Here is a 16029-nt window from a genome sequence, read left to right as displayed (position 1 = left end):
TACAATGACAATAGTTTAAAGCGATTTGAAGCATGTTTTATTTTTAAAATGGAAATATAGTTTTGGGGGGGGGGGCAGAGCTTTGTGACGTCATATTTGAGGGGGGTCTGACTTTTTGTGACGCCGTGTGACGAGGAGGGGGAGGGGGTAAAAACTCGTCCAAAATCGCGTGACGTAATTTATGGGCGGCCCCTAATTACATATTTTCACACCGGGCAGCTGAAACAATTGTGGTCAAGTCGTTCAAATTCCTCCGCCTCCCCCCCCTCGCCCTCTGTCCACTCGCCACTATAAATGAGTGGATCACGTGTGGAGGGGGTAGAGTGTGGGTAACACCACCGCCTCTCCCACAAAGGTCTGGCGAACGTGAGTAGAGGGGGGGCACAAATAACTACCATCTCGCGGTGCATGCTGGTCACTTCTGGAGGGTCATTGCCCAGAAAGCCAAATCTACTAACCACTCCTAAATCGACCGTGCCTACCCAAGAAACCCGTGGACAAAAAAAGCAGTCGGCAAGACTCTACAGTTTCGATTTTAAGCTTTCGTGACTGCAGGGATTCATCTTCTTGGTTCTTCCCCCTCCAACCCAGCTTAAATATACGCTCCAAGCCTGGGGTGCTTCATTCAGACGCTGTCTCCCCGACAGACCTGTTCTTCACCTGAGGACGGCTGCTTGCGTTGTGGCCGAAACGTCGTGAGAATTATTTTATTATGTTTTATTTTTATTATTTTATTATTTCCCTTCTACGTGACTTTACTGAAAGAACCAAGAAGAAGACTCTACCAGGTTGGACAGGAGACACGACTACGAAGAAGCTCTAGTAGAGACGAGGCCCTATCCGCCAGCGGGGACAGGAACGAGCAATTTGCTTGGGCACCTGTTACGTCGCTCTATTCCTTTCATCGTTTCAACAGGCCGATAACAATCGGACGCGTGGACTCGGTGTTGTTTTAATTGCGGGCTTCGTTAGAATTACATTGACCGCGGGTTTCGTTGGCGTTCACAGTCAAGGATGTAAATGCCAAACCAAACAAACATCCGTGGAGCGACCGATTTGGACTGTGCGCTGAGATTAACCACTGGGTTTGGAGGATTAACCACTGGGTTTGGGGGATCCAGCCCACGTGCTACCTGGGGTCTCGGGGTTCCCGAGACCCCTCCGGAGAGCCCCGTGAGAGTGCTGGTTGGAGGAAGCAAGGGGTAGGGTTATGGGGTCTCGGCGGGCACCTTGGAATGCCCGAGTCTCCGTGGAAAGCGAGAGCGGAGCTCGGGGGTGCCCTTGAGGCGCGCTCGGCACGCAGAGGTCGAGAATGCGTGCCCGGCAAGACCCCCAGAGCCGTGGGACCCCGTTCGGATCCCCCTTCCCTACCTCGACACCCCCCTTCCCACCCCGCCACCACCGGTAGACGGTGGCCCGCCGGCTCCGTGACCCCAAAAGTAGCGGCGCTTTCACTTGGCGGGGGCGGAAAGTTGAGCGGCGGCGGCGGCGCCTTTTACAGAGTGCACCCAACAAGTGTCCGCCCCAGCGTCGCCGCTCGCTGTCCCGAGAGACAAAGTGTACCCAAAAACCATCAACCAGTGTCGCCGAATCCTGTACTGGCTCTGTGTGCGAGTCAATCGGTCTGTGCGATTTTATAGGTCTGAATGAGTTCATGGCTAGTAATAGATTTGTACCCTTTCAACTGGTACAAAAACTGGCACCTTTATACAAGGGATCATGTTTGCAATAACCACAACAGCCTTTTGGCGTCATCTGATCCAACACCAATGGAGACTAGGCTCTAAGAAAAGCCGTCTCGGGTGTGGACCAATCAACTTCAAGGACAGTGCATATGCATATCATTATCAGAGTTGTTTCTTTTTGTTTGCATTTTGACTGCTTGTGTTGTGGTTATTGCAAACATGATCCCTTGTATAAAGGTGTCAGTTTTTGTACCAGTTGAAAGGGTAAAAAACCTATTACTATATTTTGCTACTGGTAAAGGAGGTTTCATAGTGAGTTCATGGCTCACTATGATTCTACAAGTCTATAGGTCTCCATGCGAGTCCACGGTCTCTATGTGACTCTAAGGTCTGCATGCGAGTCTTTGGGTCTCTATGAATCTATAGGTATGTGTACCGTGTCCACGGGTCTCTATGCGAGTGTCACCAACGAAAGGAGGCTACCGAGGGCCTTGTGAACGGCGTAGATCATGGCCCCGTCGAAAGTCGTGGAAGATCCGGGACAACGCGGGGAGCTACCGTCCACTACCCCTGCTGTGTGTGGGCGGCTGTCGCCTGCCTCGGCGAGACGTGAGCCATAATCCTGTGCAGTATTGCTACTTCTACTGTGCGAGTCTCTGGGTCTCCCTACGAGAAAGGGTTACTATAAATTTTAAAATAAAAAATTTGGTAAGGGCCACTGAGCTATATAGATGTTTTTCAGAAGCTACCTGGCCATAAATGATAGCTTAACGAAGTTGGCTTGTGTGGAAATTTATAGCAGCCAAATACTCTAAACGTACGATTCTAAACGTGGAGGGAAAAGCCGGAGGACCTGGAGAAAAAATCCACACGGCCACGGGGAAGAGAGGCACGCACACTCCAAATATACAGGGCATCAGGGTTGGGATTGAACGCACGACCTCCTGTATACCAGGCGAGGTAGTTAACATCTCTCGCCACCGTTGGCACCCCCATCCTGGACTCATTGTCAAGCACCACGACGTGAGGGCGACTGTGTCACCCCCTAGTGGACACAGCCCCCATGTGCGGCTGTTTTGTTAAGCAGATGCCCGAGCACGGTAGGGGAGCCAAAGGCCCAAAACGTCAAGCGGGCAGCAACAAAACAGCACCGTCAAAGTTGCAATGGATAAGGGTGCGTAACGGGTGTCTTGAATTGAGCAAGGTTATTATCATTGAGAGCTTTGGAAACGAGACGATGGGAAAGAATGAGTGCAGCAGTAAGAAACGAGCAGAAAGGAAAGTGTCGTATAGTGTGGCGGGTGATCGCGTGGCGAGTGGGTGGGGTGAGCGTTGTATTGACCTGCAGTCTGGTGGTGGGTTGACCAACGAGACGAAACAGTCTGGTAGTACTCAACCTGGGTGCAGGAATCAAGCAGTGAAGTTCACGGAAACAATATCCATGGAGGTAGCGAGATAGTAGAGTGACAAGGAGGCGACTGACCACCGGACAGCGAGTGCGTGGAGAGAATCAGCGAGCGCTGGGCTGGATCAGATCACCCCGACATCTGCTTCCCTCTGAATTCTACCCCGGTGTAGCAGCAAGCTAGCAGCTTCACCCACCACAGCCACAGGTTGGCACCAGCAGCACTGGCACAGAGGAGAACGCCCGTTGGCACACTTTCATTCCCGTGGCCTTCAGATTGGCCGGCCTGCGTGCCGGCCGCAGGGCCTGGCTGCTGCTGGGGTGTGGGCCCTGCACCACCAAGTATCCCTTGTGCCCAGCCAAGGCCACCCTCTCTCACTAAGCGGTGAACCTGTCATGGTGGACCGCCCCCCCCCCCACCCCACCACACAACAGCTCCACGGCCCCCACCTTCCCAGAGCAGCTGGAGCTCGGCCGGGGAGGTACAGCAACAGGGTTGCGCGCTTCACTTCGGGAAAACCCCCGAGACGTTGAGCGCAAAATCGAGAAGAGAAAAAAAACTACAAAAATGGAGGCACCGAAGCGCCGTGCGTGCACGTGTAGCCACGTGACCGACGCTAGGCTGCGCAGATTTCTATTCAGGTGTGAATTCCAGCTACCACGGGATGTTAGTTGACACTCCCACCATTCGCATCGGCGTGAGTAGGGGGCACGTGGCATCGGTGTGACGTGGGGGCCCACCCACCACCGCGTCTCACTCCACCCCAGCCTCTCGAGCAGCGGGGTGTAGCGATTACCGAGCGCGCAGGCGGTGCAACTGCACCGGGGGATTCGTGAGCCCGAGGGGGCCCGGGGTGGGGGGGGTGGGGGGCTACGACCCCACGCGAGCACCACCACCACCGCAGGGCCCCGGGGCTGCGAAGAAACGACGACGTGACGCGTCGCGTTGCAAAAGGAACAAACAGTTTATTATTTCTTACAAGATCTAAATACTTGCATTCGTGTTCTCAGCAATGTACACATCACAGGAGTCATGCCTCCCATACATTATTATGTGCACAATTTTTTCTCTTTTTTAAAAAGCAAAAGAGTACATAATATACAAAACAAAGCTCGGTATCCTCGGCACGGAATCCCTGTGCTCTGCGCGTGTGGGGGGAATCCACAGCCAGAGGAATCCGATGCTGGCTTTGTCGAGTGCCGGCTCCCGTGTGTGTGTGTGTGTGCGCGTGAGTGCGTGTGTGTGCGTGTACGTAGGCGGGCGAGCGAGTGTTTGTGGTCCCCCTGCAAGTCCACCCGAGGGGGGGGGGAGGGGGGAGAGGGGGGCGAGGGGGAACCGGGTGAGAAAAGAAGTCGCCCTCCTTCTTCACCGTCCACCGCCCACCACCACCACCAACCCCCCCACCCACGCCTTCTTTCTCCATCGCTGCCTCCTCTTCCTCCTCCTCCTCATTGCAGGTCCCTGTCCTCCAGGTACCGGTACTCGAATGTAAACCCTTCCTTCTTGCGCTGGCCCCACTTCTCGTAGTCAAAGTAGATATATGTTCCCTGGACGGCGACAGACAGGGGCGGGGGGTGGTGGTGGAGAGAGAGAGAGGGGTGAGAGAGGGGAGGTTTTACCGCCGCCGCAGCCCTCCCCCCCCGAGCGGCGTCGGGGGAGCTTCTCATGCAAATCGAGGAACGAAAGCGAAACAAGGGGGGATGCGCGACACGGCAACAAACTCAACCACGACACACGACGACAATGTCCCCGTTCGAGAAATGCAACGTGGGTTTTTAAGAGTGACCCTGATCTGGAAAGGGGGGCGGGGGGGGGGGCCGGCGAACCCCGTTTCACGGAGTGACCGGTACCCCGATGCGATTGTTCGCGAGAGACGCCTATTCACGGACGGCTAAATGACAACTGTTGTCAAGTCGTCGTCGTCGTCATCGCCGTCGTGTTGCTATAAATAAATTGAGCGAACGATGTTTGTTTTCATCGTCGTCGTCGCTCGACTGCTGTCGGCAATCAAAGATGTATGTCCCGTCATTCTGCTCTTAACTCGAGGGCCAAAGGCAGAACAAAAGTAATGCCCCTGTGCCCACGGTCACAGCGGCGGGACGTCAACCAAAGGGGATTTGCGCCCGAGTTTGTTATCGTCATAACGTCGCATCACGATAAATCCACCGCCGGATTAAGACCTCCCCAAGCCGCTGCTATCTCCCACGGTCCTGCAATATAACGATCCACCCAGCGGGCCCGCACACGAGCCGATTTCATCGCTCCGTCTCCAAGGTGGACGTACCCCTGGAGCGCGCGCTCCCTCGTTTGGTCAGCCTCGACTACCGCCGCCCGTCGTCCCATCTGGCCGTGACGTGTCTCTGCCCGAGCCCGCTCACTTTCACGAGCGGTCGATGGCAACTTCACTACCTCGCACGCGTTCTCTAATCCACGCGTTCCTCTTTCTGTTTCTCTCATTAGCAATCTAATACAAATGAAACGTAGCAGACTGGCAACCCTACACTGATTACGGAGGCAGGAACGACTCTGAAAGGGCTCAAACTCAAAACGTTTCTCGAGGGGAGCTGCAACGCCTCCTGCACCCGGTTTGTCAGCCACACGAGTTTAAAAAAAAAGGTGAAGTCGGAGGTGGGGATTCATCTGTAAATAATCCTTCTTGCAGGTAAAGTCACATTTATTTTGCTCATAAATTACTGTTTGTTTTGCAAAAATATTTTGTCAATAAAAAGATAATGCCATGATCACCACAATTCACTTCTCTCCCTGTGTTCATCCGCTTAGTTATTTAACTTCACGTTTATCCCATGCTTTCAATTATTTACATCCCCAGGTCTCCTTTGCTATAGACTTGCTTTCCCCAATGGGCTGTCACGCTTTTAAAATAATATACCGTGTGTGTGTGTAATATACGTTTGTGTGTGTGTATGTATGCAATGTATCTGTACATGTAAGTCTTATGTATGAAACCTGCGTGTGTGCATGTGTTTATATGTGGATGAATATATATGTTCCAAACTGTATAAATTACAATGATATTACAAGAAACGGCAATTAAAATTAATTATATTAACAAACGGTCATTTGGTGTTTTGGCACCAAAGTTGTGGGACAGCTGACCCGGAAAGTTTAATTTAATGGACCCACACACCATCTTAACTTATGACTAAATTACAGACGATTTTTTCAGGCACTGCAAGGACAATTGAAATGGACTGGACGAACAAATGAAAGCGGTCTCGAGTCGGGTCGTTCATCGATAAAATACCGATCGTCGCTTTCGGACTCCATCGTCGATTCCGCAAATGTGGAATCGACGATCGAACCCGGTGCAAGTTTAGTAACGAACCTACCGATTGGCACGCGTGAACGTTCAAACCGCACGGCTGTCATCAGTCACCGCGCGGTACGTTCCAACAGACACACAGACACACACGCACAAATACAGGCTGCACTTTTACGTTCATTGTTAAGACATTTCCATCATCATCATCGCCGCCGTCCTCATCAGCCATGATCAATCCGCTGCTGGATGAATGCCTCCGCCCCCCCCCCAAGTCGTCACCACCTCTCACCAGCATGCAATGTAACGCTCCGGCTAGCGCCTGCACACAAGCCCATCTCATCGCTCCATTTCCTCAGCGCACGTCCTCTTGGGAACATTCCCTCCCTTTGGCTGCCACTGCGTCGTGAGTCTCGACCAATGCCGGAAATCCATCCATTCCAGCGGTGACACCCCCTGCCCATGCCCGCCTCACTTCCATTTACTGATGGAGTAACGTCATTAGCCCAAGTGTGTTCTCTAATCTGCATATTCCTCTTTCAATCTCCGTGCAATTCCCAGCACGAATCTCTGCACGTGATTTTTTTTGCACAGCTGTCAGCTGTTTTGGCGTTTTCTTTGTTAATCCCCACGATTTTGATCGAGATTCCACGTGCAGGAGGTGCCCAAGGTGATGCAAACAAATATAATTTAAAACAACTCTGGGTCACGAGATCAACAGCTTTTGGACCGGGTCGATTCTCGTTCCTTCTGCACCGCAATGTCTACACCGTCCTCGTTCTGGAGCGTCCGATTGGTTCCACCATCGTTGGCTTGCCGAGCGATCGGCATTGCAGCTGCGGTACGAATGGCGGCGATCAGGGATGAAGAGTTTTGGACTTAAACGCTGCAGGTTTTACATTTTTAAAGACAATTTCTGACCTTTTCTAAGATTTTCAGAATTGCGTTCATTCGGCACAAACTTCAATGAGTGTCGACGTGCCGCCCAGAACGACGTCACCCGATGCCGCGTGACACCGCGGGAGTCACCCCGCAGGAGTGACCCCGCAGGAGTGACGCCGTGTTACCAACGTCACTCCCGGAGGATTCCGCATCGACCCAAAGCAAACGAAAACTTCGTATCGTCTTGCGCTGCGCATCTGGGCCTGGTTATCGGATTTACCGGAAAGGTTTAATCGGGAAATTGGGAGCACGTTCTCAGTCTGTAGCAACTGTGTCGAGTGTGTTCAGGCGCGCGCATCGGTGCGTGCATCAGTGAGTACCCGTGCGTATCGGTGCGCGTATCGAAGCTTCAGTACATTTTGGCACATGGTTGTTCATGCGCTTATCGTCACGTGGCTTGACGCACGTGGTGGCGGTGCTGCGTGGCGGCGGGCGGGCTCACCTGCTCGTACTCGTCCGTGATGGTCTTGGGCTCCTCGTGCCGCTGGAACCACATCATGTACTTGGTGTGGAACCTCCACGACTGCTTCTTCAGGGCCTTGGCCGCAAGGTACTGCGCCTTGGTGCCCTGCTCGCAACACGGGGAGAGGGTCCGAGGGTGGCGGGGTGGGGGGGCACGAGTCAGTCAGCGGGGGCCCATGCAGAAGTGTGCGCAAGGGCGTGTGCATGTGGGTGCCTGCAGGTGAGTGAGCGAGCGAGCGAGTGAGGGTGAGAGTGCGGCGGACGCTCACCTCCAGGTAGTAGAAGATGAAGAACAGTGTCTCAGTGGAAAGTCGCTGGTAGAACTCGAGCGTGTCCGAGTGGGTGGGTGGCACGCGGTGGTGGTACGATGGGGTCGGGCACGGGTTCCGGGGAAGGTAGTGCCTGCGTGCACCACACAAAACACAAAGATCCGCCGCCGTTTAGCTTTAACAAACTTTTGAGGCAAGTGCTGTTAAGGCGATCACCTCTGAAGGTCGGCACGAGACGCGACGGGCTTGCGCGACCAGCATCATGGCCGGCCGCTTTTGTATCCCCAGTGCAAGGTTTACACACTGCACCAGGTACTTATATTTAGGTCAAGGTCCGGGTCAGACATTCGTCACTGATGATTGCCGCGAGCAGGAATCGAACTCAAGTCGCTTGGTTCGTAGTGCAGGCCGTTAACAATTACGCTACCTACTCACACACACAGCCGCATACATAAGAGACACACACACAGGTACACATGCCAACACAAAGCAGAAGCTCAATGAGACACGACCATACGCACACACACACACAACCAGACACGCGAACCTGCACAGATCACATCCAACGTCATCCTCTCCTCACCATCTCACCCCTGACCCCTCTTTCCGAGGCGAGCGCCTCGCTGGCACACAGCACCACCACTTGAGCGGCCTCACCTGAGCCTCTCGGCGTCGGACGGATGTGGCATGTGCCTCCAAGAGGCCTCCAGCATGCCCTGCTGGTACACGTTATCCTTGCCGAGCGGAGTGGCACCCAGCGGGCACACGCCCAGCAACGGCTGCACGTGGGCCTCTTTTGTGACGGGGCTGGGAGGGCGGCCCGGGCCCACAAACAGGTCTGCATGAAGTGGGGGGGGGGGGGGGGGGGCGACATGAGAAGGTGAGGGGTGGGTGGCGGTCACATGACAGCTTTTGGGTGGCACGGTGTGCACCGGCAGACTGTGTGGTGACGTACAGGCAAATACAAATTTACAGCAACCAAATACATACGAAATACACCCACGGAAAATGGAACGGAAGGCGACATGATTCGGTGCATCGTAGCATACCGTGGGAATGGTGACAATGGACATGTTCGTCAAGGAACTGACACGTTGTTAGTCAGGCTGCCTTGATGTCATTTTTCACGAAACGAAAACAAGTTTCACGACATGTCGACTTTCACGATTTCACCTGCCCATAACTCTGTGGGTGTATTTCACCTTTTGAAATAAAATAGCGGATCATGCAAACATTACTATCTGGGCCAGATTTAGTTTTTTTGGGATTTAACCCGAAATTCGGCAGCAAATTCCCTAGTTTTATCTTCATGCTGGGCTGCACTTCCAGTAGTTTAACATTTTGGAAATATTTTATTGGTAGAAAAAATATATATATATCACCATTGGGAACAGTATATTTTTGCCAAACAGACAATACAATTATCGCGGCTGTTATACCATTCGGTGTTGCCATATTTCAGAAACCTAAGTCATTTACACGCCCAGTAAAAAAGTAAAAATATTGAAACTAAATTAGAAAGCGATGATGCTGAAATCGCCGCAATGCAAACGGCAGTGCTTGCTACCGCTGCTGCACGGTTCACTCCATTATTAGCGGCTACAGAGAGCCAGGGATAATTCGAGAGACTCCGGGAATTACACAAAAAAATATACAAGTCGGCCCTGTAGCTCGCTGACCTCTTCCCGTGCCCAACAGGGCCCGGGACCACGGCCAAACTCTGACCCCGCTTGTATTTTAAAACTCCTGGAATATTTTCAATCCCACCGCGTTTTCGCTAATTAAGCCCTGCGGTGGTGTTTGGGCACTGGGCCCACTCCCCTCTGTGATCGTGGCCCGATCACTCAGCGCCGCAGCCTGGACGCCGACCTTTGACCCCCTCCCCAAATCCCGAGCCTGCCACGGGCCAAAGCAAAAATACACGATTCCCTGCGCTAACTCTCAAGCGACACGAAGAAGCGAACGGCAGAAAATAGTCTTATTTTACGTCTGACGACGATGGACAAGATCTTAATTGTGTATATACGATTGCAATATGTTACGTTAACACATTCGTAAAATTGCAACTGGTATCTATATTACAAACAGAAGAATAATTGATAATTTGTATCTAAATTATACGAGACAGGGTTGATTGGTCATTTGCATCAAGGTTAACACATCACTCTTGTATCTTCTTGGTTCTTTCGGTAAAGTCACGTAGAATGGAAATAATAAAATAATAAAAATAAAACATAATACAATAATTCTCACAACGTTTCGGCCACAACGCAAGCAGCCGTCCTCAGGTGGAGAACAGGTCTGTCGAGAAGACAGAGTCTAGACTTATTTTATGATGTTTTATTTTTATTACTTTATTATTTCCATTCTACGTGACTTTACTGAAAGAACCAAGAAGATGAATCCCTGCAGTCACGAAAGCTTTAAATCGAAATCACTCTTGTAGTTTGCAATTTTAATATAATGTGCCCATCTTTGCGACAGTGGCACTGGCGGCGCTACGAGGATTGGACATTTGACCAGCACCCTGGGCCTGCGGATCGCTACAGAGCGACATTCGGGGTCAGGAATGGTGCGGCCGTCGATTTATTTTAAACGCCATCGATTGGACCTGGAGATGCACGGTGCAATCCTTGGTTCCATGCAGAGGTCGCAAACGGGTTTTAATTCCTTACCCGTACCCGGCCGCACCAGAGTCGCAAATGGGTACCCGTACCCGTAGCCGGCCGGATACGGGTAGCCGTTCCCTACCCGTACCCGTACCCTACCCGAAATGAGTGACAAACGGCTACTCACCAGTAACTCACGGCCTACCGTACCCGTACCCGGCCGCACCAGGGTCGCAAACGGCTACCCGAACCCGTACCCGGCCGGGTACGGGTAGCCGGGTATCGGGTAGGGTACGGGTATCGGGTAGCCGGTTGCGACCTCTGGTTCCCTGTGGACTCTTGTCTTACAGCAGTGAAGTTGCTGTACAAGTACGGTGTGAGAGTGGAGGGCAGGGATGTGAGTACGGGGGGCCAGGTGTGAGCGTGGAACGATGGGTGTTAGTGTGGGAGAGGCGTGCATGTGTGCCAGTGTGGAACTCCGGTCGCTGTGTCACCTCTGTCCGTGAGGTGGAGCGACTGCATCTGCCCCTCGAGTCCAGCCTCCGCTGCAGCCTTCTCCGCCATGCTCTTCAGTGAGCTCAGCGAGTCCTGTGGGCGACACAAACGTAAAGATCCTCCGTGGAACTATTCGTGGATTCTTTGGTCAAGTGCTGTTAACGCCCGGCGAATAAGGCCGGCTTGGTGCGAGATTGGGTGGTGTGGCCAAACCACGCCTGGCCACAATTATCGACCCGGCACTGTAATCTTACACACTGAACCAGGTACTCATTTAATGCCGAGTCGACCAAGAGAAGTACTCGGGACCGGTTTGGATATCACCCATGACTAGTGGAGGTTGCGTCTGGGAATTTAACTCAGGTTTTTGCTTGCACAGACTTCCTGTGGATGACAACACCAACTGAGTTTCCACCCACAAGCCAACGGTGCCCAATTAAATTAATGTCGCGATGAACGAGGTAGCCTCCATTTAACAGATTTGCTCATTCGAACAAGTAAAACGGTACCAAAGACACAAAACGTGAGTCAGAAAAATCACGTATATGCATGGAATATGTCACGCTTTCCGTTATGCGTTTGCTTTGGGAAATGTTCAATTCGTGGTTGGGAATCGGACACGTAGCAGTCAGGGCAAAATGCATTTCCATATTTGCAAAGAGTTCCCCTTTCCACCCCACTTCATGGCCGAATATTTTCGCCAAACGCTTCGTAATGATTCACCCGGTTTTCTACAGGGCGAGTCGCAAACAACAACAAAACCCGACACTCGCGCCGACTTCATGTTGGATCAAACTTACGAGGGTTATCGTGCCCCTCCTTCCCGGTTATGAACGGACGAAGCTAATGCATAAAAGGCTTTCAACCTCAGTTGGAAAGCATTCAAAGAACAATACAAATGAGATGACAAAAAAGTTTTCCTGGGTCAATAAAACCACAAACCAATTAATGTACGAGAGCAGCCCAGAACACGCACCACCAACCAATGAATCCATCAGATTTTTGTCATGCTGCATTGGCAGTGAAAGTGACAAACTCATTTGTCAATAACACTGTGGCCCTAAGAGGGAAATACGGCTAATGGGCGATGGTTGGGGAAATTCCGCTTCCTGATGGCAGAGATCAACTGATGGCAGAGATCAACTGGAGCTACAAAGATTGCTCGATAAAAAAGTGACGACTTGGGGAGGCCTTCTTTCTAACAGTGGATGGATGAATGCTGACTATGACAATAATAACATATCAAAATTATATGTAAAACATATAATTTGATACTATATACTAAGGTCCATTCAGTCTAATGGCGCTAACGAGGCAGAACATTCCAGCGGGACAGCACAAATGAGACACAAAACACAGAATGAAAAGGTCACAACACCATCAAAATGGTGCAATTAAGATAAGATTTCTTTTAACGATTATTTTAAAAAATCGTGGCAATTCACCGAGTGGATTTGGAGGGGGAGATGTGCGATTGTTGCACGACTGTGCTTAGCGAGGTCAGGCCTGGTCAGTGCGAGGAAGCCCTCTTGGAGATTGGGGAAACTCAAGTTGGATTCCCTCTGCAGGAGGGCACAGAAGGTATCGCGCGCTTGCTCGGGCCGCGAGACACCTGATGACGCAGACCTCCCACGGCGGCTCCAACACGGCATGGCCCGGCACGCCGCTCCGGCCGACAACTCCGAACAACGCCTCTCCCCTGGCCGCTCCGCAAACAAGCGCGTGACATTTTCCATCCCCCGTCTAATGAGGCTGCGTGCGTGCCTCTGCCTGCGTCTGTGTGCGCATCCGTAAAACGAGACGCCGCATCTCGGAGGATGCGAAGCAGCAGGAAATATCGCCAGAAAAATAGCTAAAAGCCGCTCCCCCCGCCCACCGCCCCCCCCAAACAGAGGGACGGAGCATTCCGATTGGACAGGCCCTGTCCATGCCATACTTCCCTGGCTACTCCACAAACACGAGCAAAACATTTTCCACCTCTTGTCCAACGCACTTGCGTGGACGCGTCTGTAAAATGAGACGGCGTATCTCGGAGGATGCGAAGCAGCAGGAAATATCTCCAGATAAATAAATAACGGACAGACGGACGGACGGAGCGTTCCGATTCGATATGGCACGTATGCCGTACAAGGCGTCCAAAGAAGCCGCGCGCTTCGCCCTATTCCCACGCGCGTCCAAAACGACTCGGGCAGAACCTCAGGGCAAACGCGAGATGGATCGGAGAAGCAAATGCAAGTTAGAGACATCGTACGGACTTTGTCTCCTGGTCCCGACGTTCAACGTGGCAAAATGTATTCCAACATCAGCACTGGGGAGACGAAGGGGGAGGGGGGGGAGGATATGCGCATTTTGTGTGCTACATATGTGGTATTGTAAACAAGAGAAAGGAATTGTTGGGGGGAACAACTGGAAAACACCCAGGGCAATGATTGAAAGCAGATTGCAATAAAAATTAATGAAACAAGGCCAAAGAGAGCTAAGATGGAGTGCTCTTTGGAAATCTGGTTTTGATCTTGTCCAGCAACAAAGCAATATCCCCCCCCCCCCCTCTATCGGTGGGCGTCATCGGCTGTGACATGCACCAGAAGCACGGACATTGACAATGAAATCTAACAGATGAAGACTGCAAGGCGGAAGCATCGATAGTCGCACGCTGGGAATGTACACGGCGAGGCTGAACTAGGAACACGCGGGTGTCAGTAAGCGGTCTCTGGCAGGACGCATCGCAAGAACCAACGATGACCGGAGGTCGACATTAATGAACAGTGGCGGCTCACTGCGAGTCAAGCAGCCAGGAGGACGGCAATCACAACGGGTTTCCGCGTGAACAAACAGACGTTGCCCCGGCTCCGGCCCACCTGAGCCAGAAATTGACAATGGAGAGGAGCTACGGGGGAGAGAGGACGGGCGACCGCCACCACCGCCACGGTGGAGGAGGCAGTGACGGGCGATGTGAGGAAAATCCGTGTACTTAGCAAGCCCACGTGCCTCGAATAGCGGCTATTTTGGCGCGAATGCGCGGAATGCCGGCGTGCAGCTCACACGAGGAATACACGGACAGCTGAGTGGCGCGGGGTCTGACAGCCCCCACCCCTCCCCGTTCCCCCCCACAAATCCAAACCCACCTCACTCCTTCACCAGCGCCGCCGCCGCCCGTGCCCCACGGGAGTGACTTAATGTGCGCACTGGCGCTCTCTGTGAAGTCGGCAGCAACGCAGCATCTCCCGCACGGTCTCCCATCGACCGGGCCGTGCATTTGTTTACATGTGAACTGCATTGCCTTGTCACACAGGTCTCCCTCGACAACTAGACCTTTGTGGTCTCAATGGGCTCTGATCATTAACATCAATATCAGTCATGATCCATCCACTGCTGGATGAAGGATTCCACCGAGCCATCGCCTACCTACGTCGCGCCTGCTCCGTCTCCGCACCTGATGTATTTGTGAGTGTGCTCCCTCCTTTGGCTGCCACTTTGTCATGAGCCTCGATCACCGGCCCTAGCCTGCAACATTATGTTCCTAAATTGCGTACGTTCTCGAATCCACGTTAAATTGGCTCGTCTGATTCTAAGAAATCCTAAATAAATATTTGATGCCGATAACGAGGTTGACGGGGACGGTTTAATTCAAATCCTCTTGAATCGGGGGACAAGGCGACGTAGCACGTACAGATTGCATGGGACCAAACCCAACTTGTCCACTGAGAATCGACGGCGGTCGGCATTCCAACACAACCGACATTCCAACGCTCGGATGCCTCTCTCATCCCGTCTCCAGGGACCGCACCAGATAACATAGCTCGCACTCCCCTAGGCGTGCACCCATTGGCCAAATGAAATGGACTCCTACGCTCGCGACGACGGGATGATGCTCGCGCGGATCGACCGTGTACCCCGCGTGCAAGTTACATGCACGTGCTTCGCCGAGGATAGCGGCCGAATTTAATGAGAAACGCAGTGCCGACAATGGCACACACTCCAAATGAGAGGGGAGGCAGCGAACATGAGCCATACTTACAGGATGAGAGAGGCAGCGGACACAAACGAGATGGCACGAGAGACGAAAAATGGTATTCTCGAATCGAATCATAATCCTTTGTCGCGGCAATTCCTCAAATTTTGGGGGGGACAGGGACAAATGTTACACACCTAGTGGCCCAGCATTAACCAGAATAATGGAACAAACGAGGTGGTACAAACGAGACAGAAGACAAAGGAGGCGCAATACAAATAAGACGAAAACAATCAATGGCGAAATCAAGAAAGTGCTGCCCTCTACTGTTGTGGCCCAGAGTAGCTCTGCGTTATTCACTTCTGTGGGCTGCTCTCCACCATTGGGGTTGCCCCTGCTCCGAGAGAGATCCAAACGGACGCTTCATCTCCTAACGCGTCGCCAAGGGTTCAATTGAGTAAATATTACGAGTAAAGAATACATCATCAAATCGTTATTCCGAATCGTTTCTCTGGCACCCCCTCCCCGACACTGCCCTTCAACTTCCACCACCACAACCCCCCACTGACCTCGCCACCACGAATGACCACTACCCCACCGCCACCCACAACCCCGAGCCACTTCCTCCTCCACCACCACAACCATCACCACCCCTCACAGCCCCCCGACCTCTCACCAGTGGCCCCCACAACCACCCCTGGCCCGTGCACCTCGTGCCCCAGTGCCACAGCGTGGCCCTCGCAGCCTCTGACCCTCGCTCCCTGGGGGCGTCTCCATTACCCTCCCAGCCTTCTGCCCTAATCGAGCCCTCTCGGGGTGGGGGCTAGCGAAGGGGGGGGGGGGCAGCTGTTCACCGAGGGAGGATGGTGGGGGCCGACAGACTCATCGCTTGCTCCCTGACGAGAACGATAGCAGCAAGCGGCCGCATC

At 52.7% G+C, this 16029-nt stretch overlaps 1 protein-coding gene across 7 annotated transcripts in view; it reads right to left on the bottom strand.

Moving 5' to 3' along the window:
- Window positions 1–4074: 4074 nt before the first annotated feature.
- Window positions 4075–16029, bottom strand: part of LOC133345964 (CCR4-NOT transcription complex subunit 3-like) — a 33631-nt gene continuing 21676 nt past the window's right edge. For all 7 annotated transcript variants that reach the window (XM_061557145.1, XM_061557156.1, XM_061557136.1 and 4 more), the window contains exons 16-20: window positions 11148–11241; window positions 8702–8882; window positions 8045–8177; window positions 7756–7881; window positions 4075–4638 (exon numbers count right to left, since the gene is read on the bottom strand). In XM_061557145.1, coding sequence (XP_061413129.1) covers window positions 4540–4638; window positions 7756–7881; window positions 8045–8177; window positions 8702–8882; window positions 11148–11241 — 633 coding nt within the window. In that variant the 3' untranslated portion in view covers window positions 4075–4539. The remainder of the gene's footprint in view (window positions 4639–7755; window positions 7882–8044; window positions 8178–8701; window positions 8883–11147; window positions 11242–16029) is intronic.

Source organism: Lethenteron reissneri, chromosome 3 (genome assembly GCF_015708825.2).
Source record: "Lethenteron reissneri isolate LAM-NWPU_2019-01 chromosome 3, ASM1570882v1, whole genome shotgun sequence".
NCBI lineage: Eukaryota > Metazoa > Chordata > Hyperoartia > Petromyzontiformes > Petromyzontidae > Lethenteron > Lethenteron reissneri.
This window is presented reverse-complemented; position numbering and strand designations above follow the sequence as displayed.